General features: G+C 36.7%; 1 protein-coding gene across 39 annotated transcripts in view; it reads left to right on the top strand.

Moving 5' to 3' along the window:
* Positions 1–15,009, top strand: part of ptprc (protein tyrosine phosphatase receptor type C) — a 98,916-nt gene that overhangs the window by 71,154 nt on the left and 12,753 nt on the right. For 6 of the 39 annotated variants that reach the window (XM_052464273.1, XM_052464307.1, XM_052464320.1 and 3 more), the window contains 3 exons: positions 13,126–13,155; positions 13,264–13,500; positions 13,820–14,038. The exons of 6 other annotated variants lie outside the window; for them this stretch is intronic. In XM_052464273.1, the coding sequence (XP_052320233.1) occupies positions 13,126–13,155; positions 13,264–13,500; positions 13,820–14,038 (486 nt within the window). Of the gene's footprint in view, positions 1–11,333; positions 11,358–11,606; positions 11,736–12,171; positions 12,235–12,376; positions 12,500–12,603; positions 12,883–13,125; positions 13,156–13,263; positions 13,501–13,819; positions 14,039–15,009 lie in introns of all 39 variants that reach the window. 27 more of the 39 variants (XM_052464233.1, XM_052464234.1, XM_052464230.1 and 24 more) reach the window with 12 other exon arrangements.

A 15,009-nucleotide genomic window follows, 5' to 3' on the forward strand; every position in this document is an offset into this window, starting at 1 on the left:
TTTGTTAGGTTTAACTATTAAAAGTGAGTTGGAATAGAGTAACTCTGAGATTGTCAAGTCCTTCTAAAAACTGTCTGGGTGGGCGTCACCTGGAGGACTTGCTTTTAAAGAGGAGTCTGCTGAGTTGGTCCCCTCATGTTCCCCCTCAGAGAAAGGACACACCTGATTAGTGATTAGTCAAATTCTTACTCTTAACTTGGTCCACTAAAATGCATTCAGTGATTGGATATCTATCTAGACCAGGGACTTAACATCTAAGTAATAATCTGAAGCTAATACCTGCCTTTCACTGTGCAACAACGCTACATTCAAACCTCTTGCTCTGTGTGCAAAAGTGCACCCTTGTTTGTGTATATTTAGCGTGAATCTCCAATAAATGTGAATGTTCTGAATGTAGAATGTACTTCTACCAACTGCAGTAAGACAAACAGAGTTCAGATGTGGGGTTCTTTTTAGACAGATCACAGCTCAACCACTTCCGTGTTCCATTTTGAGCGGCCTGTCTGCACTTCCTGGTAAAGCTATAGCTGAGGTCAGGGCCGGTCTGCCACACTAGGCGAGACCAAAAAATGCACCGGCAAAACTATAATAGTCCCAGTAAGTAAAATTTAAATAAAATATATATTTAAAATATATATTTTCCAGATGCTGAAGTTAGGATCAATTTAGGTTCTGAATGAAAGGTGAAAAGATGTGTTTTCCATACGTTTATAAGAAATATTTTCCAGGATGTTGAAAAAAACATATTTTCAAGATGTTGAAATCAGGTTAATTTCGGTTCTGAATGACAGTTGAAAATATGTATTTCCCAGATGTTGAAATCAGGCTCAGCTGAATGAAAGTTGAAAATATGTCATTTTTAGCCTTGATTTATTTGTGACAAATCAAGACTAGTCCAGACCGTACAAAGTGTGAACCAAACATTATTGATTTAGATTTGGTCTGGACCGGACCAAAAATCAACGTCCGTGGACGTCAGGCCGGTCCAAAAAAAGAATTCCAAAAGGCGTAGGCCCATGCTTACTGAGGTGTAGCCTACAGTATTGCCTGAAATTCAATTTTATGAATGCCCATCTATGTGGTAAGCCTACCGTTTTTAAACACACAAAAATAAGAAAAAAATAGGGGGCTCGTGCTTAGTGGGGTGTAGCCTACCGTGTCGGCCACGATGGAATTTTATGAATGCCCATCCATGTGGTAGGCCCACCATTTTGTAAAACAGGCCGTTGAGTTGGCTTTATTAATCCTGATTCCTGTAACTAATCAATTTGGCTATTTAAGCTATGAATATCAGCAACCCAACTTTATCTGGAATTATTGTGAGCCTATTTGCAATGTGTTTACACTGCGGGAAAACCAGAAGTATGTTCATTTTTCGCTATTTTCAGAATGTCAAAAATGTTTAGGATACAAACTTGAAACCACTGATCATGACAATGAGGTGAAACTTGTGATTGTCCATTTTACTTTAACCTGTCTTGGTTTTAGGATTTGTTGTTTGTTAACATGACAGCACATGTTTTATTTGATTGGGCATACTTTACTTTAGGCTATTTGATCTGGAGAAACCTAAAAAGTGGCTGTCTCATTACATTGTCATCCATTTTATCTCCAGCCTGTAGGCTACAGAAAAGGCCACATACTCTTTCTACCACATACTATATCTGCTACATGATTTATGTTAGACCATTTTATTGATGGAACGTTGGTGGAGTTCTGCAGCGATGCATCTCTCCAACAGCATCCTGGAGAGGCGCGCTGGGAGTGGACAAGCAAAATATTTTGTGCCCCTACCTTTGACAAAGTGGATACTGCTTATCACAGGAGGGCATCAACGCTCACCTAAAAAGCTGTCATTGTTGGAGGTACATCTTGATCAGTACAGCTCAGAAAATTCCACCCTTGTCAATCTTCCGCAATAGGCGATGGCCTCTTCCTGCCTAATAGGCGATGGCCTCTTCCTGCCTAATAGGCGATGGCCTCTTCCTGCCTAATAGGCGATGCCCTCTTCCTGCCTAATAGGCGATGGCCTCTTCCTGCCTAATAGGCGATGGCCTCTTCCTGCCTAATAGGCGATGCCCTCTTCCTGCCTAATAGGCGATGGCCTCTTCCTGCCTAATAGGCGATGGCCTCTTCCTGCCTAATAGGCGATGGCCTCTTCCTGCCTAATAGGCGATGCCCTCTTCCTGCCTAATAGGCGATGCCCTCTTCCTGCCTAATAAGCGTGTCCCAGCGGTGGCTGAGATGAAACTTAAGAAAATGAAGAGAGAAAAGCAGAAGCCTTTGAAATGAAGAAGCGGTGTTGAAATGTTCATAGAGCTGTATGATTAAAACAGTGTTTCAGGAAGGAGAGGGGGATGTGGTGAAGAGGGGGATGAGGTGAAGAGGGGGATGAGGCTTAGCAGAACAACATCTTATCTGTAAATGTCAATTATAGAGAGACAGAGAGAGAGCAAGGCTGTGCATAGACCTTTTTTTTTTTTTTGGGGGGGGTGTAATGCAAAAACAAGAAAAATGTATCCATTACTATTATATCCATTATTATATCCATTATTACATCCATTACCATATAAATTATTATATCCATTATTATATCCATTATTATATCCATTACCATATAAATTATTATATCCATTATTATATCCATTATTATATCCATTATTATATCCATTACCATATAAATTATTATATCCATTATTATATCCATTATTATATCCATTACTATATCCATTACCATATAAATTATTATATCCATTATTATATCCATTATTATATCCATTACTATATCCATTACTAAATCAAGTATTATATCCATTACTATATCCATTACTATATCCATTACTATATCCATTACTATATCCATTACTATATCCATTACCATATAAATTATTATATCCATTATTATATCCATTACCATATAAATTATTATATCCATTATTATATCCATTATTATATCCATTACTATATCCATTACTATATCCATTATTATATCCATTACTATATCCATTACTATATCAATTATTATATCCATTATTATATCCATTACTATATCCATTACTATATCCATTATTATATCCATTACTATATCCATTACTATATCCATTATTATATCCATTATTATATCCATTATTATATCCATTATTATATCCATTACTATATCCATTATTATATCCATTATTATATCCATTACTATATCAATTATTATATCCATTACTTTATCCACTACTATATCTATTACTATATCCATTATTATATCCATTACTACATCCATTACCATATAAATTATTATATCCATTATTATATCCATTATTATATCCATTACTATATCCATTACTATATCCATTATTATATCCATTATTATATCCATTACTATATCAATTATTATATCCATTACTTTATCCACTACTATATCTATTACTATATCCACTACTATATCCATTACTATATCCACTACTATATCCATTACTATATCCATTACTATATCAATTACTATATCCATTATTATATCCATTATTATATCCATTACTATATCAATTATTATATCCATTACTTTATCCACTACTATATCTATTACTATATCCACTACTATATCCATTACTACATCCATTACCATATAAATTATTATATCCATTATTATATCCATTATTATATCCATTACCATATAAATTATTATATCCATTATTATATCCATTATTATATCCATTACTATATCCATTACTATATCCATTATTATATCCATTATTATATCCATTACTATATCAATTATTATATCCATTACTTTATCCACTACTATATCTATTACTATATCCACTACTATATCCATTACTATATCCACTACTATATCCATTACTATATCCATTACTATATCAATTACTATATCCATTATTATATCCATTATTATATCCATTACTATATCAATTATTATATCCATTACTTTATCCACTACTATATCTATTACTATATCATACTATATCCATTACTATATCCATTATTATATCCATTATTATATCCATTACTATATCAATTATTATATCCATTACTTTATCCACTACTATATCTATTACTATATCCACTACTATATCCATTACTATATCCATTACTATATCAATTACTATATCCATTACTTTATCCATCACTAGATCCATTACTATATCCATTACTATATCCATTATTATATCCATTACTATATCCATTACTATATCAATTATTATATCCATGACTAAATCCATTACTATATCCATTACTATATCCATTGCTATATAAATTATTGTATCCAAACCAACTCCATTTGTTGCCATTATCATGTATCCCAGTGGTCTTAATGACATTTTGACCCTCAACGCCATTACTATATCAAGTATTATATCCATTACTAAATCCATTACTATATCCATTACTATATCCATTACTATATCCATTACTATATCCATTACTAAATCAAGTATTATATCCATTACTATATCCATTACTATATCCATTACTATATCCATTACTAAATCAAGTATTATATCCATTACTATATCCATTATTATATCCATTACTATATCCATTACTATATCAAGTATTATATCCATTACTATATCCATTACTATATCCATTACTATATCCATTACTATATCCATTATTATATCCATTACTATATCCATTACTATATCAATTATTATATCCATGACTAAATCCATTACTATATCCATTACTATATCCATTACTATATCCATTACTATATCAATTACTAAATCAAGTATTATATCCATTACTATATCCATTACTATATCCATTACTATATCAATTACTAAATCAATTACTATATCCATTACTATATCCATTACTATATCCATTATTATATCCATTACTATATCCATTACTATATCAATTATTATATCCATTACTATATCCATTACTATATCCATTATTATATCCATTACTATATCCATTACTATATCCATTACTATATCAATTACTAAATCAAGTATTATATCCATTACTATATCCATTACTATATCCATTACTATATCCATTACTAAATCAAGTATTATATCCATTACTATATCCATTACTATATCCATTACTATATCAAGTATTATATCCATTACTATATCCATTACTATATCCATTACTATATCCATTACTATATCCATTATTATATCGATTACTATATCCATTACTATATCAATTATTATATCCATTACTAAATCCATTACTATGTCCATTACTATATCCATTACTATATCCATTACTACATCCATTATTATATCCATTACTATATCCATTACTATATCAATTATTATATCCATTACTAAATCCATTACTATATCCATTACTATATCCATTACTATATCCATTACTACATCCATTATTATATCCATTACTATATCCATTACTATATCCATTACTACATACATTATTATATCCATTACTAAATCCATTACTATATCCATTACTATATCCATTACTACATCCATTATTATATCCATTACTATATCCATTACTATATCAATTATTATATCCATTACTAAATCCATTACTATATCCATTACTATATCCATTACTATATCCATTACTATATCCATTACTATATCCATTACTATATCCATTACTATATCCATTACTATATCCATTACTACATCCATTTTTATATCCATTACTATATCCATTATTATATCCATTACTATATCCATTACTATATCAATTATTATATCCATTACTATATCCATTACTATATCCATTACTATATCCATTATTATATCCATTACTATATCCATTACCATATCAATTATTATACCCATTATTATATACATTACTATATCAGTTATTATATCCATTACTTTATCCATTACTATATAAATTATTACATTCATTACTATATCCATTACTATATCCATTACTATATCAATTATTATATCCATTACTAAATCCATTACCATATCCATTATTATATACATTACTTTATCCATTACTATATCAATTATTATATCCATTACTAAATCCATTACCATATCCATTACTATATCCATTACCACATCCATTACTATAACTATTACCATATCCATTATTATATCCATTACTTTATCCATTACTATATCAATTATTATATCCAAACCAACTCCATTTGTTGCCATTATCATGTATCCCAGTGGTCTTGCTGACATTTTGACCCTCAACGCCCCAAAAAAAGAATGGTACAAAACTTGTGAGTCATCTGAAATATGACAATGATCAATCAAATCGCAATATAAAATATACAATCACATACTGTTTTAATAAAAAAAAAGGTACAATATCACATTTAAAGCCATAGTCTTGTTTTAACATCAAGGGATTTTTTTTTCTTTGAATTCAATGATAAACTGAAATAGTTGCTCTTTTTGCAAATGAAAGTGAATATTAAACAAAAAACTAAAAGTTAAAATCAATACATCAGGCTTTCCATCTATACAGTACTTTCCATGTTCTAGCAGAGATGAGTCTGTAGTAGATTGATAAACTGTATTTCATATGGATGAACATAGGCCAACTCTGTTTGCCAGGAAAATCTGGAGGAACTGAAACAAGTTATTTCTAGTCACTAATCAGGATATGCGCATTCACCTTTGCGCGCCAATGCCGGTGACTAGTCATTGGTCAACAATCAAGACGAGCAACTTTTGGGTTCTGAACCATACAGTGCATTTGGAGAGTATTCAGATCCCCTGACTTTCTCCACATTTTGTTACATTACAGCCTTATTCTAAATTTGTATTTTATTTTTTATTCTCATTAATAAAAAATGAGAATAATGGGGTGGCAGGGTAGCCTAGTGGTTAGAGCGTTGGACTAGTAGCCGGAAGGTTGCAAGTTCAAACCCCCGAGCTGCCGTTCTGCCCCTGAACAGGCAGTTAACCCACTGTTCCTAGGCCGTTATTGAAAATAAGAATTTGTTCTTAACTGACTTGCCTGGTTAAATAAAGGTACAATAAAATAAATATTAATACCCCATAATGACAAGTAAAAACAGTTTTTTTTATGTTTGCACATGTATAAAAAATAAAATGTCAAATTTACATAAGTATTCAAGACCCTTTACTCAGTACTTTGTTGAAGCACCTTTAGCAGCAATTACAACCCCAAGTCTTCTTGGGTGTGACGCTACAAGCTTGGCACACCTGTATTTGGGGAGTTTCTCCCATTCTTCTCTGCAGATCCTCTCAAGCTCTGTCAGGTTGGATGGGGAGCGTTGCTGCTCAGGGTTCAAGACCAGGCTCGGGCTGAGCTACTCAAGGACATTCAAAGACTTGTCCCGAAGCCACTCCTGTGTTGTCTTGGCTGTGTGCTTAGGGTTGTTGTCCTGTTGGAAGGTGAACCTTCGCCCCAGTCTGAGGCTCTGGAGCTGGTTTTCATCAAGGATCTATGTTCTTTGCTCTGTTTTCATCTTTCCCTCAATCCTGACTAGTCTCCCAGTCCCTGCCGCAGAAAAACATCCCTACAGCAAGATGCTGCCACCACCATACTTCACCATAGGGATGGTGCCAGGTTTCCTCCAGAAGTGACGTTTGGCATTCACTTCAATATTTGTTCCATCAGTTCAGAGAATCTTGTTTCTCATGGTCTGAGAGTGCTTTAGGTGCCTTTTGGCAAACTCCATTTGGCTGCCATGTGCCTTTTACTGAGGAGTGGCTTTTGTCTGGCCACCCTAACATAAAGGCCTGATTGGTAGAGTGCTGCAGGGATGGTTGTCCTTCTGGAATTTTCTCCCATCTCCACAGAGGAACTCTGGAGCTCTGTCATAGTGACCATCAGGTTCTTGGTCACCTTCCTGACCACGGCCCTTCTCCCCCTATTGCTCAGTTTAGCCGGGTGGCCAGCTCTAGGAAGAGTCTTGGTGGTTCCAAACTTCTTCCATTTAAGAATGATGGAGGCCACTGTGCTCTTGGGGACCTTCAAAGATGCAGACATTTTTTGGTACCCTCCCCCAGATCTGTGCCTTGACACAATCCTCTCTCGGAGCTCTACGGATAATTCCCTTGACCTCATGGCTCGGTTTTTGCTCTGACATGCACTGGCAACTGTGGGACCTTATATAGACATGTGTGTGCCTTCCCAAATCATGTCCAATCAATTGAATTTACCACAGGTGGACTCCAATCAAGTTGTAGAAACATCTCAAGGATTGATCAATCGAAACAGGATGCACCTGAGCTCAATTTGGAGTCTCATATCATAGGGTCTGAATACTTATGTTAATAAAGTATGTCTGTTTATTTCATTTTTTATACATTTTCAAACCTTACCAAAAAACTGTTTTTGCTTTGTCATTATGGGATATTTTGTGTGTGAATACTTTCCAAATGCACTGTATATATGTATATATATATATATATATATATGTATGACTATATATATATAGTGCCTTCAGAAAGTATTCACACACAATACCCCATAATGTGGAATTGTGTTTTTTGACATTTTTACAAATGAATAGCAGAAATGTCCTCAGTCAATAAGTAGTCAACCCATTTGTTATGGCAAGCCTAAATAAGTTCAGGAGTAAACATTAGCTTAATAAGTTGCATTTACATTTACATTTACATTTACATTTAAGTCATTTAGAGTAAACATTAGCATACACCTAATAAGCCACTTGCATGGAATCACTCTGTGCAATAATAGCGTTTAACATGATCATACTCAGTGATGTGTTGTATTGGATTTTCCCCAAACATAACACTTTGTATTCAGGACATAAAGTACATTTCTTTGTCACATTTTGGCAGTTTTATTTTAGTGCCTTGTTGCAAACAGGATGTATTTGTTGTATTGTTGTATTGTATGGAATATTTGTATTCTGTATAGGCTTCCTTGTTTCACTCTGTCATTATTAAGGTGAGTGAGTATAGTGGAGTAACTACACTGTTGTTGATCCATCCTCAATTTTCTCCCATCACATCATTAAACACATCATTAAACTGTTTTAAAGACAACATTGGTCTCGTGGTGAAATCCCTGAGCGGTTTCCTTCCTCTCTGGCAACTATATTTGTTTGTAACTGGGTGTATTGATACACCATCCAATGTGTAATTCATAACTTCACCATGCTCAAAGGGATATTCAATGTCTGCTTTTTAAAAATGCATTTAGGTGCCCTTCTTTGCGAGACATTGTATGGGTGGGGTATAGAGATGAGGAAGTCATTTAAAAGTCATGTTAAACACTATTATTGTACAGTCCATGCAAATTATTATGTGATTTGTTAAACACATGTTTAATCCTGAATATATTTAGGCTTGCCATAACAAAGTGGTTGAATACTCATTGAGTAAAGACATTTTAAATGTTTCATTTGTTATTGTGTGTAGACTCAAAATCTCAATTTAATTATTTTTAAATTTAGGCTGTAACACAATAAAATGTGGAACAAATCAAGGGCTGAGAATATTTTCTGAAGTCACTGTATATATATTTATATATTTATATATACAGGGCTGAGAATATTTTCTGAAGAAAGTTTCACATCATTCGATTTTTTCAACATTTAGTGGTGTTTCAGCCTGAATTTAAAATGGATTAAATGTAGATTTTGAGAGAGAGATTGGGGGAGATAGCCTTCGTCACATCTCGCCTTGGCCATCTTTATCACATTATCACACCCCACCGTGGCCATCTTTATCACGTTATCACACCCCACCTTGGCCATCTTTATCACGTTATCACACCCCACCTTGGCCATCTTTATCACGTTATCACACCCCACCTTGGCCATCTTTATCACGTTATCACATCCCAACTTGGCCATCTTTATCACGTTATCACACCCCACCTTGGCCATCTTTATCACGTTATCACACCCCACCTTGGCCATCTTGCCATTAACATAGCTTCCTCTTAATGGTCGATTTTTGTTGTTGTCTCAAACGCAATTGCAAACAACCTACACTGGATGTGTGAAGACATTTCACTTCTGCAATCAAACTTTGATAGCAGACTCACTGGAGGTTCACCCACTACCTCAGTTACATATTCACAAACTGAGAGTAACACCTTTCAATCCTGAAGAGGTGTAGTAGTGTGAAAAAGTAACAAAAAGAATCCCCAGCCAGTCACAACAGCAGCATCTGACCTGGTATTCTTTGGGTGGGCGGACCAGTAAAATGTCAGTGCAGGGTGCGTCTCCCTTGGAAACACTCAAACACACAAACCAGAGTTGAGCAAAAACACACAAAAAACACTTCCTGAAGTCTAATTATTGTTCAAGCAGCCTCTGTCACATTCTCATTTCTGTTGTAGGTCTCTGTTCAAATGGAAGAGAAACACAGTGTTATAGCAGTTTATTCTGGGTTGAATACAGCTTTAAGTGCATTCTTTCTGTTTCATTTTTGTGTCCTATGTAGGAAAATACTAGCGGGTCAAGTCCAACCAAAGCAAGTGTATGCTGAAACATTGTGACAACCTAATTGTATTGAAATAAGGAAGTGAACATTTTAAGTCGCTGCTTTTTGCATTTTGCCTTAGAAGCTCAGGGTTTGGGTTACAGGAAATCCAGTACAATGTTAACAGCACAAATCATCTAAAGTAGACCAGACCTTAAAGGTGTAATTGGGTCTGGAACATTCCATACCTATCTCATGTGATGTAAAAAATATATCAATATATATATATATATTTAAAATGGTCAAGAGCCTTGGTGCATTCACACCTGTGTGCATTATAGTCAAACATCATACTGTACATCTGCAGTTGGGACAAAACTGAAGATGAACGATTGCTGTTCTTAGAACAGAAAGGGGATTGGGTTCTCATCTCTGCGCTTGATGCGAAGCAGGAAACTGTGGTCGGATGCTGAAATAGAGTGTTCGCTCTGCTCCGAGTTACCATGGCTACCAGGTTATGCCACACTCACACACAAACCACCACTGCTTACAACGCCCTTTCCTCCCCGGCTAGCTACGAGCAGTAAGGAAGTCAATATATACACCACAGGAGGCTGGTGCCACCTTAACTGGGGAGGACGGATTCATAGTAACGGTTGGAACGGAATGGTATCGAATTCATCAAACACAGAGCTTCCATGAGTTTGATACCATTCCATTTTCTACATTCCAGCCACTGTTATGAGCCGTTCTCTGCTCAACAGCCTCCTGTGATATACAGGGGTAAAGCCTTGGAGGAAGTTATGTGCTTGATAAATCTGACCAAATACAATGTTGGTCGATGTTTATAGCAGTTCATTTCAGATAAATGCGTTTTCAGATTGATGTGATGTTAGATAGTAATGTTGGCCATAAGTCCTTGATGATGACTTAAATGTGTGAATGTAAAAGTGACAATGACAAATCTATAATTCTCTTCTCATTTTATAGGTGCCGGGGATACAACTTCGAAAGGTCAGTTGGTCTTAAAATTATTCTCTAATTCATGTCTTTATCCCCCAGAATCAGTCATGATTTGTCCACATCTGAAGGTGACCGTTGCATGATTGCAGATGCTATTCACATTAATGCTCAGAGGCAGCAACAAGGTGTCCAGCTCCAAAGTTGGTCAACCCCATAGAGATCCTATGCTTCTACATTTAGCTCTATGGGGTAAAATCTTAATCTCAGCCTCTCACTCTCACTCTCACTCTCTCATCCAAGGCTCCGCAGCAACAATACCCCCAACAGGAACAGTAGCCATCACCAACAAACCCCCAAGCATTCCCATCACACCTTTAAACTCTCAGACAGCATCCATCTCAACCACTCCTCCACCCATAAATGAGCAAGGTAAATACTACACTGGAGTGTCCGGGTGTAGGCGACCTCCGTTTACATCAGTGATATGTTTGATTTATCTCTCTAAAGTGAACTATGGTCCTTCTGTAGCTCAGTTGGTAGAGCATGGCGCTTGTAACGCCAGGGTAGTGGGTTCGATTCCCGGGACCACCCATACGTGATTTATCTCTGCTAAAGTGAACTCAGAGTGTTAGTTGTGAAATGTCAGCTGTGGTGATTCTGAACACACTGTCACAGACAAAACATGGTTTGGTAAGTTCAGAATAAGAACAAGAGCATTGTAGTTTTGAGCCTCCATCACTCAACCAACCAACCAACCAACCAACCAACCAACCAACCAACCAACCAACCAACTATCCACTCCTCTCCTGCCTCAACTCTCCCCAACAGAAACTTGCAGCACTCACTCTGTCACTTTTATCCACAGACAAAAGCAGCATCTCCACTCCTTCACCCACACAATCCACCAAGAATGCAAACGACTCCACAGGTAAACCTGCAAAGCAGAATCTCTCATAGAGTCATGCTGGATCTGTTGATCAGCTCCATTACCAGGAGCTGATCACATCATTTTTTTATTTATTTAGTTATTTATTGTGATTTCTCTCTCTAACTGAGATGATTTGTATCAGGCCCTTTACTTCCAAACACCACGACCACGACGGCCACTACAACCATCTCACCTTCACTCAGTTCGCTTACCCCCACCTCAAACATCCTCACTCAGGCATCAAGCCAAGCTACCCTTTCCAACGGTAATGTATACCTCCTACATTAACGTCTGTTAATAGGTCTGTTAATGCTGTAAAATGTGTTGTTTCTGTCTCACATCAAAAGTGTGTCGTTCTCTATTTTATAGCAACTGGCGACTCGAGCACAAGCACTTCTTACCCTGCAAGCACCCTCAACCAAACCCAGACATCTAACCCTGCAAGCACCCACAACCAAACCCAAGCCTTTCCTACAAACACCTCCACCTCTCAAACCCAGGCTTTGCCTACAAACAACTCCACCTCTCAAACCCAGGCTTTGCCTACAAACAACTCGACCTCTCCATCTTTGCCTACAAGCACTCCACCCATCCACAACCAAACCTCACCTGCAAGCACCCTGACTTCCACTACAGCTATCCCCACAGGTTGGCCTCTCCTCCATGGGATGCTGTGTTGTGTCCATGATAGTAGATCATGTTTCTCCTACTGTTGTAATGGAATGTTGTGATGTTGTAATGGAATGTTGTGATGTTGTAATGGATTGTTGTGATGTTGTAATGGAATGTTGTGATGTTGTAATGTAACGTTGTGATGTTGTAATGGATTGTTGTGATGTTGTAATGTAACGTTGTTCTCGTGGATTCTCACCTGTCTGTTCCGTCTTTCAGGCAGCCAGACTAAACCAACACCGCCAAAGTGTGAGTTCCAATTCTTTGTTTTGAGATGCATTCTAAGACTGTGCATGATAGGGATAGTTCACCTGAATAAATAAATGATGATCAATCTTTTCATTTAATCTACTATAGGTACATACACGGTCACGCCTGTCATCTATGGCTTTCAGATTGACTTAAAGGCCTCAACCTCCGACACATACAACATATTGTACCAGGATGAATCAGGACAACACATGACTGTTGATCATCAAACGGTGAACTCCACTATTGTGGTATCATTGAAGCCTTGCAGGAACTACACTTTTACAAAGATTCAGCCTGAATGTGAACTCCAAAGAAATAGCACTCTGAGGACTGAGAAAATGGGTATGTCAAAGGCACTGAGCATACACTGTTTAATAAGGTATTATTTGTTAATTACATATGAACTAATAATCCTTATTAAATCCTAAATAATGCTTTGGAGGAAAACAAATTGTGGGATGTAACAGTCACTGTGTTTAGTAGTAACATATCTTTTTAGGTTGAATCTCAATACAATGACAAATTACTTACTTATAATAACTATTATGTAAAATCACTTATAGTTAACTAGCTGTAGACTATGATACTTATCTAAAATAATACATGTTGGAATTTTTTTTTTAAATCTATATTTTCTTTAACAAATGTTTGCACGATTTAGATGACCTAGAGTTTTCCACCAACACGAAGCCGGGATATTTGTGTTATGTGACGAAATGGAATATCAGTGATGCTGAATGGAACAGTCCTGTTATCACCTGGGAAAAAGACAACTGTTTTAAGCTTTTAGAGGAACATTTCTGCACAAACTTCACAACCAATGTAGCTGTGCCTGGAGGTTGCAGTGTCAACATCAGCAAAACTATACCCATAACAGCAGGTGAGATTACTATCAACACTCGGAAAGAAAAATATTTCAAATGTTAAACGGGAATTACTCAACAGCAAAGGACATTTCTCAATCACTATGACCTGCTATCCTTTATTTAAACAATCCTGACCAACAGTGTACAGTGCATTCGGAAAGTACAGTATATGACGCTACAAGCTTGGCACACCTTTATTTGGGGAGTTTCTCACATTCTTCTCTGCAGATCCTCTCAAGCTTTGTCAGGTTGGATGGGGAGTGTCGCTGCACAGCTATTTTCAGGTCTTTCCAGAGATGGTCAATCGTGTTCAAGTCCGGGCTCTGGCTGGGCAACTCAAGGACATTGTCCCGAAGCCACTCCTGCTTTGTCTTGGCTGTGTGCTCAGGGTCGTTGTCCTATTGGACAACGGCCCCAGTTTGAGGTCCTGAGCGTTCTGGAGCAGGTTTTCATCAAGGATCTATCTGTACTTTGCTCCATTAATCTTTCCCTCGATCCCGACTAGTCTCCCAGTCCCTGCTGCTGAAAAACATCCCCAGAGCATGATGCTGCCACCAACATGTTTCACCGTAGGGATGGTGCCTAGTTTCTTCCAGATGTGACGCTTGTCATTCAGGCCAAAGAGTTCAATCTTGGTTTCATCAGACCAGAGAATCTTGTTTCTCATGGTCTGAGAGTCCTTTAGGTGGCTTTTGGCAAACTCCAAGCGGACTGTCATGTGTCTTTCACTGAGGAGTGGCATCCGTCTGGCCACTCTACCATAAAGGCCTGATTGGTGGAGTGCTGCAGAGATGGTTGTCCTTCTGGAAGGTTCTCCCATCTCCACAGAGGAACTCTAGAACTCTGTCATAGTGACCATCAGGTTCTTGGTCACCTCTCTGACCAAGGTCTTTCTACCCCGGGCGGCCAGCTCTTGGAATCTTGGTGGTTCCAAACTTCTTCCATTTAAGAATGATGGAGGCCACTGTGTTCTTGGGGACCTTCA

The sequence above is a fragment of the Oncorhynchus keta genome, chromosome 1 (genome assembly GCF_023373465.1).
Source record: "Oncorhynchus keta strain PuntledgeMale-10-30-2019 chromosome 1, Oket_V2, whole genome shotgun sequence".
Classification (NCBI taxonomy): domain Eukaryota; kingdom Metazoa; phylum Chordata; class Actinopteri; order Salmoniformes; family Salmonidae; genus Oncorhynchus; species Oncorhynchus keta.